The sequence below is a fragment of the Grammomys surdaster genome, unplaced genomic scaffold (genome assembly GCF_004785775.1).
Source record: "Grammomys surdaster isolate TR1022 unplaced genomic scaffold, NIH_TR_1.0 189, whole genome shotgun sequence".
Lineage (NCBI taxonomy): Eukaryota > Metazoa > Chordata > Mammalia > Rodentia > Muridae > Grammomys > Grammomys surdaster.
Window position 1 is genome coordinate 4,642,936 of NW_021604634.1, and position 16,369 is coordinate 4,659,304.

Sequence of the window (16,369 nt, forward strand, 5' to 3'; positions counted from 1 at the left end):
TATTGATATTTTCTTTTTAATACCATTTATAACAGATATGAGGTGATGTCTCACTGTGAATTTAATTTGGATTTTCCTATTGTTATTAGTGTTTATGAAGTTTTTTTTTTTCATGTATTTATTGGCCACCTGGATATCTTCTTTTCTCTAAGTTAGGTGTAGTGGATCCTGCTTTTAGTCCCAGCACTCAAGAGACAGAAGGAAGGTGAAATTCTATGAGTTCAAGGTCTAATAGCAAGTTCTAGAACAGCCAGTGAGATTCTGTCTTTAAAAAGAAGAAATGTCTATTTCTTTGTTCATTTGAAAAATCAAAGAACAAATAGTCAATAAGCACAACCTAGAACTGATCTTAATACTTGCATGTAATTAAAATGGTATAAAAGCAAAAGGGAGGAGGGGAAATGGGATAGGGGATTCTAGGGAGGGGAAATGGGGAAAGGAGATGGCATCTGAAATGTAAATAAATAAAATACCAAGTTGTTTTCTTGCTACTGAATTGAGTTCTTGTATGTCTGCCTTTATATAAATAGAGTGTTTGCTCCCTCCTAAATTTAATTAACATTGTAACCATTTTAAGATATAAGTAGGCTGTAAAGGTTTTACTCACAATGAATATATTGATGCAATTATCTGAGGTTTCAGTGCCTTACAAAATGGTAATTTTTGCCTTTTTGTGTGTCTTTCTGACACAGTCTCTGCTTATTCACTAGGGAATGGTGATGAAGAAACTCTTATCAGAAACTTAATATGCTGGTACTTGGATCTCAGACTTACATGGGAAATGTCTGTATTGCTTATAAATTAACCAGTATCTGGCTTAGAAACATAAAATATTCTAAGAGAAATATGGTTTAGAACTATTTTCACCTACTTTATGGGTGATCCTCATTCTTTTGACTGTTTTCTTTGGTATGCAAAAGCTTTTTAGTGTGATACAGTTCTACTGATCCATTTCTACTTTTGTAGTACAATGCTTTCAGCAATATACTAAAACTCATCCTTACATCAAAATCACAATGATTTTCTGTATAGCAGTACATTATTGGAGTTCTATATAAGGTGAGAAATAAGGATCTAATTTAATCCTTCTACTTGTGGATATACAGTTTTCCCAGCACTGCTTTTGGAAAAGACCATCTTTTCTATTTTGTCTTCATGGAAGTATTAACAAAAATCCATTGATCATAAGTACATATTTACCTGCAGACATGTTGTTCTGTTCTCTAAGTCTATATGGCTGTGTATATGCCAGCATCATATTGTTTTAATTACTGCAAGTTTGTAGGATAGTTTAAAATCAGAGTGTGATGCTTCTGAGATTGCTTTAGCTCCTTGAGACCTTTAATTTCTACATAAAATGAAATTTTCCATAGTTTTTGAAGAATGACATATTTTGGTAGCAATTACATAACATCTATAGATTACTGCTGGTATTGTGGACACACAATTCTAATTCTTCTAATCCATGAGTGAGTTTTCATTCCAATTATTTAACTTTGTCAGTTCCTTTTAGAAATGTCCTGTAATTTTAACTTTCACTTTTTTGGTTAGAGTCATTACACAATTTCTTTTGGGTAGACATTTTGAATGAGATTGTTTCCTTGTTAAAGTATAGAAATGCTGCTGGGTTTTCTTATTGTTGGTGGTGTTCTGAGACACTGTCTTGCTATGTAATCCAGGTTTGTCTTGAATTCACTATCCTCCTATCTCAGCTTCCTACATTCTGGAATTACAAGTGTCCACCAGATACTATGGATATTTATAAGGTGATTCTGTAGCATGCATCTCTTAAAATTCACTTCATAGTTCGAGATTTTGTTGGGATCCTTATGGTTTTCTATTTGTAGCATCAAATTGTCAGTCGACAGAAATGATTATCTTCTTCCTTTCTGATTGCAATGCCTTTAATTTTCTTCTCTTTCCTACTGCACAGGCTAGAGTTACTAATATTGTGTTGAATAGAAGTTGTAAAAGTGAAATTCTTGTCTTCTTCCTGATCTTAATGAAAAGCTTTCAACCTTTACCATCAAAAATTACCTTACTGTGGGCTTACTATGTATGGTCTTTGTTTTAAATCTTACTGACTGAAATGGTGATGAGGAAATACTGAGTTGAACTGCTGCAAACAATGTGCCAATCACAAGCCGGGCGGTGGTGGCGCACGCCTTTAATCCCAGCACTTGGGAGGCAGAGGCAGGCGGATTTCTGAGTTCGTGGCCAGCCTGGTCTATAGAGTGAGTTCCAGGACAGCCAGGGCTACACAGAGAAACCCTGTCTTGAAAAAAAAATCTAACAAAAATGTAAATGCAAAACAAATTATTTTAGTAATTCAAGGGGGACAAGTTATGGCTCCTGTTTCTATAACAAAGCTGCTCCAGTACTTTTCACTTTTGCTCTTTATGTATTTAAGTGTTTTGCCTACATGAAGGTATGTGCACCCATGTGTGGCTGCTCAAGAGGCCAGAAGGTGCCAGGCCTAAATTTCAGGTCCACTGGAAGCATGTGGGTGATGAATCCTGAACTAGGGTCTCTGTAAGAGCAGCAAGTGTCCTTCATTATTGAGCCATCTCTCCAGCCTTGCTCCAGTACTTTATAGTGTTATAATTATGTTTTTAAAATTCAAAGTAGTTTATAGTTTTGTATAAAGTGTTAAGGAAACAAAATTATAGAACATTATTATATTTTTAATCCACTATTGGTGAACTGAATTTAGAATTACCTGGGAGATTGCTGAGGAACACTTCCCAGTGTCTCTGAGAAAAACTCCAGAAATGATTAACTGAAAATTTACCCTAAATGTGGGTACCACATTTCCATAGCCTGGAGACCCAGACAGAATAAAATGGGAAATATAAAGCCTGCCCAGCCTTGGCCTTCTCCATTTCCTGCTTCTTGGCCTTTGATAACATAAACTATGTTGTCTCATCATGACTTCCACAACATGATACTTTGAACCAACTAAAAGGAAAAGCCTAAATAAACCTTCCCTCCCTTAAGTGTGTCTCTAAGATATTATGGCCACAGTGGTGAAAGGTGACCATTACACCAGCTCTACATCACTACCTCAGAACTTACCTGGGCAAAATGTAGCACCAGTTGCTTAAAATGGAATGTCTCTCAATGACAGCATTCTGGTTGGTATGAAAATCCTCTATAATATTCTGAGAAATATCAAATTCCTGTAACTTTTAATTGAAATAACATTTCAATAAGTAAGTCCTCAAAGAATTCGCCACAGAAAAAGAAACATTAAAGCAATATAAATGACAGTAGTTAATAAATGTTTTAGTGATTTACTTTTTTTTGAATCATGTATGTATCCACTTTCCATGAGATAATCAGTATTCCAACACATCCTACCTCTCCCCTGCACAGTATGCCAATAGGTCAGGTTATGCTTTCCTGTTCATCTTCTAAACCCTAACTTGTATCTTATGCTTGATCCTACCAACTTTATTATATTAACTTATAGAAGCCAAATCCATCTAAAGGATTTGTATCTCTGTGAATATGTTTATATATGTGGAGATTTGTGCATGTGTGAGAGAAGGCCAAAGGACAACCTTGGGAATATATTCCATTTTGTTTTGTTTTACAGCCAGAAAGGCTCAGGGATCTAATACTTGTCTCTGTTACTTCAGTGCTAGCATTACAAATATGTACTACAGTGCCAACTTTTTTTTAATGTGTATTTATATAGAGGAGTTGATTGTCTAGGAAGGCCAGAAGATGGTTTACAGCTGGCATTGTAGGTGATTGAGAACAACCTGATATGAGTCTTGAGAACCAAATTCAGTTTTCCAGAAAAGCAATACATTCTTTTAGCTTCTGAGCTATCTCTTTAGCCCCAAGAGGTAAATATTTTGATGTGATGAACTGTGCTTGAGAAGTCTGTTCCTAAGCTACGCTATGAAAAAAGGAAAGGAAGGAAGGAGACTAGGAAGAAAGGGATAGTAAAAATGGCCAGAGCAGGAGTCCCCATACACTGGCACCAGGTACAATGACTGGCTGGAGGGAAAACAGAATCTGAAATGCAATTCTAAAGGTAGGCATTAAAGTGAAAAGTTTAGAATGTGTGGGTTCTCACATACATCTGCTTACATAGCTTGAGTACATACCAACACTATTCAAGGCTCAAGCCACAACACTGATTCTTACCAACACAGATTATTCTGAACACTAAGAAATTCCGCAACTATTAATATATATCTCAAGAGAATGCTAATCCTTGATTTTTTCACTTCAGAAATATTTTAAAAGTATCCCTATGCAACTAAAACCAAACTGATGAGAAGGGTACTCATAAATACACATTTCTTCTACCTTATAACACTCTAAAGAATTTCGGTTTTGTTTTCTAAGCAATGTTGATATCATACAGATTTTTGGGTTGTGGAAGCTTTGATTTAGAAATAGAAATCTATTGACACTGTGAAGAACAGTGTTGAAAGAAAAACTTGAATCTTGACTCTTATTATCTTTGTGACCTACAACAATTATTTAACCCATGTCTCAGTTTCCTTAGTTATAACAATTTTGATCTTCTGTTGTATATCATATGTCACATGAAGCATTTAATGTACTTTATCTCATTAACCTCCTCAAATCTATAAGCTAGATACCATTATCTCCAATTTATAAAAAATCTGAGATTAAGGGAAATTAAGTAGAATGCTCAAAGTGGCACTGTTATTGAATGAAGATTTGAGAATTTTAATGTGATTTTAACCAACTCTGAATGTTTTAGGTGTGCAAATATTAATGAGTATTTTGTAAATGTTCTCATCTTTATGCTGACTTTTCTTCTGACCTTGATAAAATCTTTGGGAGGAAACACTTTGTACATGTACATAATGATACTCAATAAATAGCTGGTTGTAGAATAAACACAAATTTTTTTCCATGTGCTTATTTTCTATATGATTAAAACTTCAAGGCAACAGTTAATATTACATAATGCCTTTTTGAAACGTGCCCCTTGTGCAGTTACAGATTAAATTCTAATCTGGATGTATCAACTTGTGGCAGTTTATACATATTAATTTTTATCTAGACACTTACCTGGGTTTTAAGAAAATAGTATAGTTTAACACAGTCTAAAAATGTAGAAATTACTATTATTGGGGAAATGTGGATTTTTTAAATTACAAAAATAAGGGCTGAAGAACCATTTCTTATAATGAATCATAATAAACTATCTTTAAAAGTTCTCTAAATAATATCAAAGTTTAGAAAAGTACAGTAATTTCTACTTAGAAGAATAGGTTTTAAATACTGAAGTTATAAATTAAATTAGAAGATGGTTTTTCATGCCATTCAAGCTTCAGTTCCTAAAGATTTTGCAGTAGTGACTAACAAGTATTATGTAACTCTATGAAAGAAAGGTTAGAAAGACACAGACCCTTTCCTCTAAAACTCCCCAGCATGATACACTTGTCTAAACAACAGCATGAACAAAGAGAGATGGACCCTGAGAGCTTCAAAGTCTTCACAGGTGGTGATGATGAATTATGTCATGAAAGATGAGCTGGAGAACACATTCGGAGACCTTAGAGAACAGTTTGAGCCAAGACTTGAAAGAATGAGGACCATTCTTCCTTGGAGAAACAATTAACACTGGCTATTGGGAAGAAGTGACAGTAGATGAGACTATATATAAGGAAAGTTTGCATCAATTTGATGAGGACCTCATCCATCATAGGGAACTGTAGGGATTTCATTATATAGTCACTAGAGAACACAGCACATTTTTAACACTGGGAAGAGATGTATACAAGACAAGCTCGAGTGGGGAGTGGCACCTAACAACATCATCTGTCACCCCATAATCACCAGGATTGACTAGGCTGATGAAGTTGGCAAGGCAGGTGTCCCCTTCCTCCCTCACCATTTAATGTGTGTTCTGCCTAAAGCTTCACGCTGGGTTGAGCAATCTTTAGTGATCGAGGAGAAGCTTTCTTTGTCTAAGAGTATGAGTAGCTGTGCTCTCCTAATAGAACTTCCAAAGAAGCTTTTAACTCAGCACTATTGGCACTTTGTGTCAAATAATTCTTTGCTGGGGTGGAGGTAGGTTTGTTCTGTATATAGTATATTCAGAAGCACTCCTTGCTTCTGCCTGCTAGATGCCAGTACTAAATCACACCATCCTTCCCTATACCTTGATAACCAAAAACAGCTTCTAGGCATTGTCAAACATTTCATGGAAAGCAAAAACACTGTTTCCTCCTCCATCCTCCTCTGTCACCGAGGAACCAGTGGCACCCAGTAAAGGAAACCTGTACAGAGTGACTACTAATGCTTAAGGCTTTATGTGAGAGACTATGAGAATTAGTAATATAGAAGTCAAAGACAGAAAACATGTTGTATACAAAAGAGATGCAAAAAATCTACTAGAATGTCAAGGGCAGAAGATGAGGGCATTTACCATGACATGAAACCGTTTTTAATATTTGGAAGTAAAAAGGCAGCAAAAATTGGTGCTGAGGCAAGATAAGGTAGTGACATTGTGGATGTGTCTAATGATATTTTTGACAGGAATAATATGGTAAAACCTTTGCTAAATAAGCAAAATGATATTGGAGGAATTTAGAACAACATAGACATGTCAAATATTTACCAGCATGCATTTTATTTATTAATCTTTTTTTAAAAAAAAATCTGGGTATGGTATCTCTTGACTACAATCCTAGTACTCAGGAGGCTGAGGTAGCAGGATACTTACAAGTTTAAGGCCAGTCAGGTAGATGCCAAATGCTAGCCAGCTTGAGCTATAAAGTGAGACTGTTTAAAAATACCAAAGCCAAACAAACAAATAGGAAAAACAACCACGAAGCCCTTTTAAACGTTAGCACAAAGCAATGGGCTTCACTAAGACATTTCATTTAAGTGTCTATTTGTACTTTGTTTACAGTTGTCCCATGAGTCTCTCTTGTCTACCCTGTGCTCCTGCTGGTTCTCTCCTCTTTCTTCTCCCTCCAAATAGTCCCTCTTCTGTGTTCACATACATATATATGTATGTATACATGTATGTATACATGTATCTCCTACATATGAGAGAGAACATTGCATGGTTTTTGGTAACAAAACTTTTTCTATCTGCTTCTATGTTAACAATTAAAATCAAGTAGCATATTAATAATAATAAGATATATTAATCATATAGTAAATATAGGAACTTATAGAAATCAAATATTTTTTACCTTAGGTGGTGGCAATCTGATAGTATAAACTTCTATACTTAGACAAACTTGCGTTTCTGTTACATTGATGTCTAATACTGAAATAGAATTAGCCATAAGTTTTCTGGAGTTAGTATTCCATCCTATCAAATAAAGCAATTACTTTATATATCAGTTTATACATTAAGAACAGTTTTTTATACATATGGTAAGGTTCAAATAATGAGCCATAGGTTCGGCAGTCTACAAATTACACTTCTAAGACAAAGATTTGGAACAACATGGATGTGTGTGGGAGGGAGATCCTACAACAGGATAACGGTAAGAAAAATAATACCTCCTACAGTTTAAAGGACACTCACTAAAGGGTCTCTGCAAATCTGGCATCTATTATTAAGTTCCAGTGAGGTCTCACACCAGGCTTCATAAACAAAGCTGTGCTGACATGTTAGAGGAACAGCATCTGAAGAGAGCTCTGGAAGCTCCAGGGAAGCTGACCACATTATTTCTTAAGCTGGGGAACAGTGAGGGGCTGCATTTACTTTGTAAATCTTTAGCGAGTATACACTTACAGTTTCTGAGTTTTGTCTAAGTAAATAAAACAATCTTTACAAAATAAAAACAATCTTCTAACAGGAGCCTAAGAATTTTGCTCTTCTAAATTGTTGTCTTGCTGCTCTAGCTAAGATCTCATGCTAGTGAAATGAAGTTAAATTTAGGTAACAAACTGATTCATCCAGATGAGATCAGAGCAACTGCTACTGTCTAACTGAAACACAAAACCAGCTCCAGACAAGAGACACAGTTCAGCAGGACAGGCTACTCTGCTGCACTAGTTGTGGACTACAGATGAGGATTTGAAAACTATGTTCAATGACGGGGAACCTGACACGTTTGATTTAATGCCTACTGGAGGCTTCTGATCCCCACCCCACTGCTACCTCAGCACTACTATATAGGGACCAACCTACCTTCAGTGCAACTATGCAACAACAATCAAAACAATTAGATTGGATATTACCATACAGTCTAGCTTTAAGATTAATCATGTTCCTTTAGAGAATATTTTCAGGATAAAAATAAAATTCCAAGAAAAATAAGCTTTAATATAAGAAGCACAATTTTAATAACATAATTTAGGAAAATATATTCAAATACTTGCAGAATTAAAGATCTTCACAGTCATTTTCATAAGTAAAGAAATTAAAATACATCTTTTCTTCCAATTAAGTGAATTTTTTTCTTAAGTAGGAAAATATATATTTTGAATGAGAAGTAACTTCCTGGGTGAAATTCTGATTCTAACTATGTGTTAGTATCTTCTGACACAAGGTAATTATAAAGACTGTAACAACCTAACATGGGTTTTTAAACAACTGTTAATCATATTAATGCTTTGTCTATTTTTTAATACATTTCTACTTACCAACTGCACTTTGCTTTCCCATATTAGAAAGAAAATCTCTTCCTTAAAAAATTTATAAGATATACCACATTATTATAATACTGAAATAATTGTTATTGATAAATATAACCATTTGAAGAAAAAATATCAAAGCTACGAAAATTATAAAACAAATATGTAATGACAGCTCATAGCAAAATATAATCATTCAAAAAGTATCTCTTCATTGAAAAGGGGCAAAATACCCAATACTTCATTCAAAAATGTATGTCTTGCTATTAAATGCTTAGAAACCCATCAGACTTCAGCAAAAATGTAGGATGGCCCTTTAGGTCCAACAATACTGACATTCTGTGTTTATTTTATCAAACTCTTCATAACGTATTTATTCTTAAGTGTCAAGTATTAAATAATAAAAGCACTTTAAAGCAGTATCAACAGGCCTCTGTATATTATCCCCATGTAAGAAGATTATTGTGGGCTTGTCTGAGAATGTTTAGAGTTGGAGCTAAAACTCTTTTCTAAAAGTAAGAATCCTTGAAAAAAAAAAAAAAAACAGAGGTACACTAGAAGTAACCTAGCTCAGAAAGTCCCAATGGCAAACACAAAGTCACCTTGCACCAACAGATGACCTGTTCTATTCCAGGCTGGAGCAAGTCTAGCTGTGAGTGAGTATGAAAGGCAGTTTTGAAGAATTGCAGGAGTTACTCTTTGTGGAGCCTCCATCTAAAACATTAAAGAAAAGATGGGCAAATTGAGAAAATTGCTATGTAACTATAAACTCAAGGTTCAGATTAACATCCTATAAACTAAGCAATTCTAGATTAAAACTATAGTTGTTCCTACAGTTAGTACTGTTTAGTCATAAGGCTAAAGAATTTAAAGATATACTCATTTTGAAGCTACCACTGTGGCAATGCTATAATGCCCAATTTCCTGTTCACGTTTAAGCCTAAACTCAAGAGCTGTGCTGAGTCTCCAACCATGTATCCTACTACACACAGAGGGACTCAAGCAAGAATGATATTGTGGTTTATTTCATTTTGTTCCCTGTAGTTTAACATTAGAAATGGCTCAGAACAAAAGCACACATGCATCCGAATAAATATCTACTTATCCAAAATTAATCTTTAATATTAAGGCTTTCACTGACTCCCAAGTAATAGGAATCAGATTTATCCTCCCACTTGAAGTCTCAAAAAAAATCTGGGCAAGTAATTTGAAACAAAAGTTTATCAAATATTAGACATTATAAAACAAAGAATTATTCTCCATAGGGGAGGGGACCAACAAGATGAGCCCTATCTTGATGGCTTTTCTTCTACAGAGGGGTAATAGTCCCCATCACTCCCCCTAGCTTATTGTATAAAGTTTGTTTCCAGGTTGTAGTCACGGAAGAAGCAATCTAGAGAGTCTGTTAGTCTCTGAGGATTGAGGAGATAGACCCGAGGGTCCACAGGGGTCAAAGAGTGCTGGAGAGTGCTGGAAGTGCTGGAGAGGTCATCTCTGCAGAGAAGAGACTGCAGATCAGCACAGTGCTCCCTGAGTTTTCTGCTGAGTAAGGATTAACACACATGTGAGGGAACTGCTGAAGGTTAGAATGAAATTCAAAGTTGTTTGCTATATAAGTGTAGCATAAAATCCAGAAAAATTCTGTTGGAATCTGTAAGAAAGACAAGCAGAAAAGTGAGAGAGCCAAGAATTTTCCTCCAGTATTAATAACTGGGAAATATACAGTTACAGAAATTTCAATATTCTGATCCCAGTAATTGACACAGAGAATAAAAGAATTTAGTAGATTTATCATTATCAATCAACAAGACCCATTTAACATTTATAGACTACTTAATACAATAAGACCAGAATATATATTCTTGTCAAGATGACAAAGAACATTTACTAAATCTATGATAAACTATACTCTTGAGTTTAAAAAAAATCTCAGTATTTTCTTAAAAATTAAAGCTTTATGAAATACCTTTCTAAATAATAACTGCATGAGAAATCAGCAGCAGAAAGATCTCTGGGAAAGCCCCATTTGGAAACCTGCAGCCTATTTGTAAGAGGTGTTAGGAAGTCAAAGAGCCAACTACTCAGGGAATAGGCACAACTCTAACTATGTCTATGTCAGAAAAGAATGACTTCTCAACTCAGTGGCATCAGTGATCACTTTAAGCAGAAGAAAGGAAATACTATAAACGAAAAGCAAAAAAAAAAAAAGTCAATGAAATACAAAGTGGTAAAACAAAAGAAAAAAAATCAATGAAACCAACCACCCTCCTTAATCCCTGTTGAGGTTTGGTCTTTTGCTAGATTTTGTAATGTGGGCCCCCAAGACCTGGAGTCTGCACTTAGCCCCAGTGACCCTATGTTATTTCTGACTGGTAAATAAAGATGCCAACAGCCAATAGCTGGGCAGAAGAGACATAGGTGGGGTTTAGATTTCCTGGGCTTGAGGTTAGAGAGGAATGACAAAGGAGAAGAAGAAGGTGAAAGGAGGAAAGAAGCCACCATGGGTTAGGAGGAGGAAGGAGAAGCTGCCATGGGTTAGGTGAGCCATAAAATCATGGCCCTGAAGGCTGGTAAATTAGAGTTAAGACCAGCCCAGATAATACATAGTAAATAGTGAGTAATAACTCAGGGTTATCAATAGGAAAATTCTAAAAGCACAGAGGGTAGGCAGCTGCCCAGCTCTTGTATTGTTTAAGACATATTGTAAATATAAAGGCTGTGAGTGTGTCTTTCAACCAAGAACTGAAGGATCTAAGGCAGAGTAGAAACCCCGGGCCAGGATTAAAGTAATTTCACATCAATGACTATCAACTCTCTAGATAGACTGATCAGAGAGTAAGAAAAAGAAAAGAAAAAAAATCAAAAGATCACACATATAACCAATGCTAAAAGTCAGAAAGGATACATCACGTCAGATTTTATAGCAAAAGAAAATAAGAGTCTACCAAAGCAATTTTGAGAGTTTAGATGAAAAGGATATAATCCTTGAAATAAATAACTTAATATCCTTATTTCCTGTTAAAATAAAATTGCAGTTAAACTTTTCAGCATCTAAATTCCAGATAGCCCTATGGTTGAGATTCATAAAACATTTAGGGAAGAAATAATAAAATTAGACATGACTTCTTTTTAAAAAGTTTTCTTGTTTGTTTTGTTTGTTTCTGAATTGTCTGAGACAAGGTTTCTCTGGGCCTTGGCTGTCCTGGAATTCATTCTGTAGATCAGGCTGGCCTCGAACTTATGGAGATCCACCTCCTCTTCTTCTCAAATGCTGGGATTAAAGGCATGTGTCACCAAGCCTGGCCAAAAGTAGACTTTTTTTAAAGGTAGGGGAGATTTGTTTTTCAATTGATGATTCCTGGTGGCAGAGACCTTAACTGATTCATAGCTACGATGGGTAATGTTAACTGTCAAGCTGACTGACTTGACAAATAGTAAAAGGACTAGGAAGCACACTTCTGGGTGTGTATGCGAGGATCTCCAGAGAGAACTGACTGAGGGGTGGGACCCATTCTGAGCAGTGTGGTGCCATCCCCACAGGCTGTTGTTGAGGCCAGGCTGAAATGCAAGAGGAAAGAGCAGAAAGCAGGAGAGTGCAGGCCTTCTGTCTCTCCACCCACCCGGGGGACATGAGATGAGCAGCTCCTCTCAGCTTCATCTTCCCACCACAGTGTACTCAGTCCTCTGAAGCTGTGATGTACTGCCCCATCCCCACACCAACTTTCTCTCTTTAAAGAAGCTCACCATTATAGAACACGATCTATAATTTTGTTTCTCTATATATTAGTTAGATAATTGTGGCAATAATTCCATCTCCCAGAATTTCACTTTTTTTCCTGTCTAAAAATTCAGAAAAACCATTAATTTCTCTCTGTTTCTCCATGAATGTGCATAAAACAATTGTTTGGAAAAATCTAGGTCTTTTCCCATGCAAAACAATAACTTGTGAAAAAGATACTCCAAATTGTTGAGTGAGCTGGTTAGACTTTGGCTATTTATTTATTTATTGTTGGCTACTCAACATAACACTAGGGTCATCTGGAAAGAGGGAACCTTGACTGAGAAAATGCCTTCATCAAATTGGCCGCTAGGCAAGTCTGTGGATCATTTTATCCATTATTATTATTATTATTATCATCATTATTGTTATTATGGTGCTGCCACCACTGGGCAGGTGGTCCTGTGTAAAAAAGCAAGATGAGTGAGCCCTGTTGAGGAGCCCATAAGCAGAGCTCCTCTTTGGTCTGTGCTTCTGTTCCTGCCACCAAGTTCCTGCCTTGATTTCCTGCCTTGGCTTTCATTATGTACTGTGATATGAAAGTGTAAGCCAGATAAACCCTTTCCTCACCTAAGTTGCTTTTTGATCATGGTGTTTTGTCACAGCAACAGAAAACAAACTGGGATACTGATAAAAGAAGTAGAATATACAACTAATATAACATATATATTATTATTATTCTAAACACATACCTTAGCTCCGTATTTTTCAATATAGGCATTAAGTCTCCCAGATTTAAAAAATGGTATCTATAACAGAAAGTCCACATTTGTAAAAAAAAAAAAAAGCACTTAACATAGACATAAAATAAAATATTGTTACACATTAAGATCTTAAGCAAAATACAACAGAGGGCATAGATTCTAGCTATCCTTCTATATTTCTATTCTCTATCCATTAAAGAAAGACACTGTGGTAGCTGCTTTTTTCTCTGAAGTAGGATCTGTGACAGGTACATTGTCAAGGTAAAGTTGCCTGATATTGACATGATCTCCAAGTCATATAAAGGAAAAAAGCAAATAAATTTCACATAAGTACTTAACCCCTTTTAAATATACGAATAACTCATTCTGTCTAGACATGGACCTAAATAGAAGTCTAAACTCAAACTTCTAAACAATTAGGTCTAGACACAGGCCTCAGTAGAAGTTTAAATTTAAACTTTTTAAAGAGTATTATTTAACTTAATAGATGTTTTTTTGCTAAACAGACAGGGCATCACCCTGTCTTCTATATATGTTTACATGCATAGATTAGCGTGGCTCTCAGTCCTCACCACAGAAGCTTCCTCATGTGGTAGATGGTGACCAATACAGAGACGCACAGCTGGCCACTGTGCAGAGAGTAAGTGACTATGAACTGCTCAGCCCTAAATGGGATAACTATATCATACTCCCTACACCTATGGCTCGTGGGACACCATGGTGGGGAGGGGCAGACAAAAAGATGGTAAGAGACAGAGGTCAGGGAGGACTGCTGTGGAATAGTTTCTTCTGGGTGTTATGGGTTCTTTGACCTCACAAATTCACAGCAGTTGTGTTGGCCTGCATAAAATCAAGACAATCCACATGTCAGTGTGGATGTGTGGGACACACAAGGTCCCACATCTAGCTGAGAAGCTATTGAGTGATGTTTCCTAGGGAAGGGAGGATCTGCCTTCTTAAGGGGTGTGGTACCTGTTAGGTTACCATGTAATAGATGACCCTACCCCACAAATGTATGGGCAGCACTAGAGTCAGTGGATTTTTTTTTAAGGGGATATGAAGTTGGGAGGAGGAAGGGATTATACATGGAAGGAATTGAAGGGGGAAACTGGAGGGAGAATGTGATAGAAATAAATATATGATAAATATACGATATTCTCCAAGAATGACAAAAAGTCGATTTACTGAGATGAGAAACTTAAGTATAACTAAAATATTGATAAAAATGCATTAAAGCAAATTGTGTCTTAGGTATTGTACTATAACACTTTCTGTTTATTAGTGGTCTTTATCTCACCATTTATGCCAGATAAAGTTAAATGTTAATTTACAATCACAAGATAGATTTAAACATCAGGCTTATCAGTTAATGGAGCATTCACTCAAACTAAAACATGGGGGATAGTTATTCCTTGTAAACCATCTTGAATTTCTGATGCCATACTTGAATTATTGTTTACCAATACTGTCTCAAATAATCAGTAATACTAACCGACATCACTATCGAAATTTGGTTTAATATTCCAGGCACAGGTGCTGTAAGAATATCTTCATGCAAAAGTAGCAATTGCCTGTGGAGAAGAAATACATTATTTTCAAACTGAACTTGTCTACTTCGATACTTGTATGTTACTGGAATATTTAGAAATAGTCTAAAATCTCACTTTCTACCTATTTTGTTATTTTCAAGGTCTCGGGGGTAGTTTGTAGTAAGTATAACTAAATTACACCCAAACTGGGAGGTTGCAGACTTCCTGATTCACTTGAAAGGATACAAAACAGGGTACACTCCCAGACTGCTTTCTTCATTCTGCCCTGAGCATTTTGTCCTGTTCAGGCATCTTACTGTATAGTTCAGGATGCTTTTAACTTGAGATCCTCATTCCTCAGCCTCTAGACTGCTGGAATTATAGGTGTGCTCTATAATCCAGCTCGCCCCTACGAATCTTAAAGGTTTTACTCTTTAAATTTATATATATATATGTTTTTTTGTTTTGTTTTGTTTTTCGAGACAGGGTTTCTCTGTGTAGCCCTGGCTGTCCTAGAACTCACTCTGTAGACCAGGCTGGCCTCGAACTCAGAAATCCGCCTGCCTCTGCCTCCCAAGTGCTGATTAAATTTATATTTAAAGATACTTATTTAAACATATAATCTTGCCTTGAGTCCTTTTTTGAGTACCTCAGTGAAAGAAACTAATATATGCGAGTCCTTAATAATCAGGCTTCAGCTGAGCTATTCCTTAAAGATTCTCTCGGGTCAGGTATTACAAGATAATTCTTAGAGAAATATTTTCCATTGTCATGTTTTGGTATGAAAATTATATTAATCCTTTAGTGTCTTTAAGTGCCTTATAAAGAACAAATAGTAAAGTTTCATTACTTAGTATCTCTAAGTTTTGGGGAGCCTGACTTAATTCATGAATTAAGTCTTATAGAAAATTAAAATTTATTTTTGTTTTATGTGCACTAGTGTTTTGCCTGCATGTATATCTCTGTGACAGTGTTGGATCCCATAGAAGTGGAGTTACAGACAGTTGTGAGCTTACATGTGGGTACTGGGAATTAAACCTAGGTCCTTTGATGGAGCTACCAGTGCTCACAAATGTTGAGCCATTTCTCCAGCCCCAAGAATAAAAAGAAAGAAAGAACGAACGAAAGAAAGAAAGAAAAGAAAAACCTAAAGCACACAAGAGGTCACAGACATAAAAGCTCAACAGTGAGATATTTATCTCAAGTATTTTAAGACCCTCTTTAAATGCAACATACCTGGGTTCTTTACTTTCAAAATGTATATACATATTTAATAAATGTTTTGAAGAGAAATCTTCTAAAATAACCACAGTGGTGTGTTTAAAGTTTAAAAGGGTAGTTAGAAGACGTATGTTCTCACCTGCACATCTTTATCTGAGTACTCCGAATGTCTGTTTCCTCCACCTTGCTACTCAATATTGTCTGGACAGCACAGAGTTTGTGTAAATCTGGAAGGATGATAAAGAACAGGGACTGCAGCCTGGACTCGTTCATATCTTCTTCTTGACTGTGTTTCAGGAGCTAGACTGTCAAAAACAAACGGCAGTAAAGAGCACATTAACAGTTTTAGCCATTAGGCTTCAATACTGACTCAGCAGATAATACCTGATGTCATGTTAGAATAAGAAAATAAAAAATAAATTAGTAAACTTTAGCCACGTAACATCACCATTTCACCTCCATGGTTTTCTCACCATTTCTAATCACTTGTGTTTAGCACAGTTTTATTGAGATACTGTCCACTTGCAATTATCCAGTTAGTG

At 35.9% G+C, this 16,369-nt stretch overlaps 1 protein-coding gene across 1 annotated transcript in view; it reads right to left on the minus strand.

Moving 5' to 3' along the window:
- Positions 1-16,100, minus strand: part of CUNH18orf63 (chromosome unknown C18orf63 homolog) — a 40,138-nt gene extending 24,038 nt beyond the window's left edge. The window contains exons 1-7 of the mRNA XM_028768959.1: positions 15,967-16,100; positions 14,570-14,648; positions 13,066-13,122; positions 9,198-9,309; positions 8,605-8,646; positions 7,200-7,276; positions 3,076-3,185 (exon numbers count right to left, since the gene is read on the minus strand). Of these exons, the coding sequence (XP_028624792.1) occupies positions 3,076-3,185; positions 7,200-7,276; positions 8,605-8,646; positions 9,198-9,309; positions 13,066-13,122; positions 14,570-14,648; positions 15,967-16,100 (611 nt within the window). The remainder of the gene's footprint in view (positions 1-3,075; positions 3,186-7,199; positions 7,277-8,604; positions 8,647-9,197; positions 9,310-13,065; positions 13,123-14,569; positions 14,649-15,966) is intronic.
- Positions 16,101-16,369: the final 269 nt, after the last annotated feature.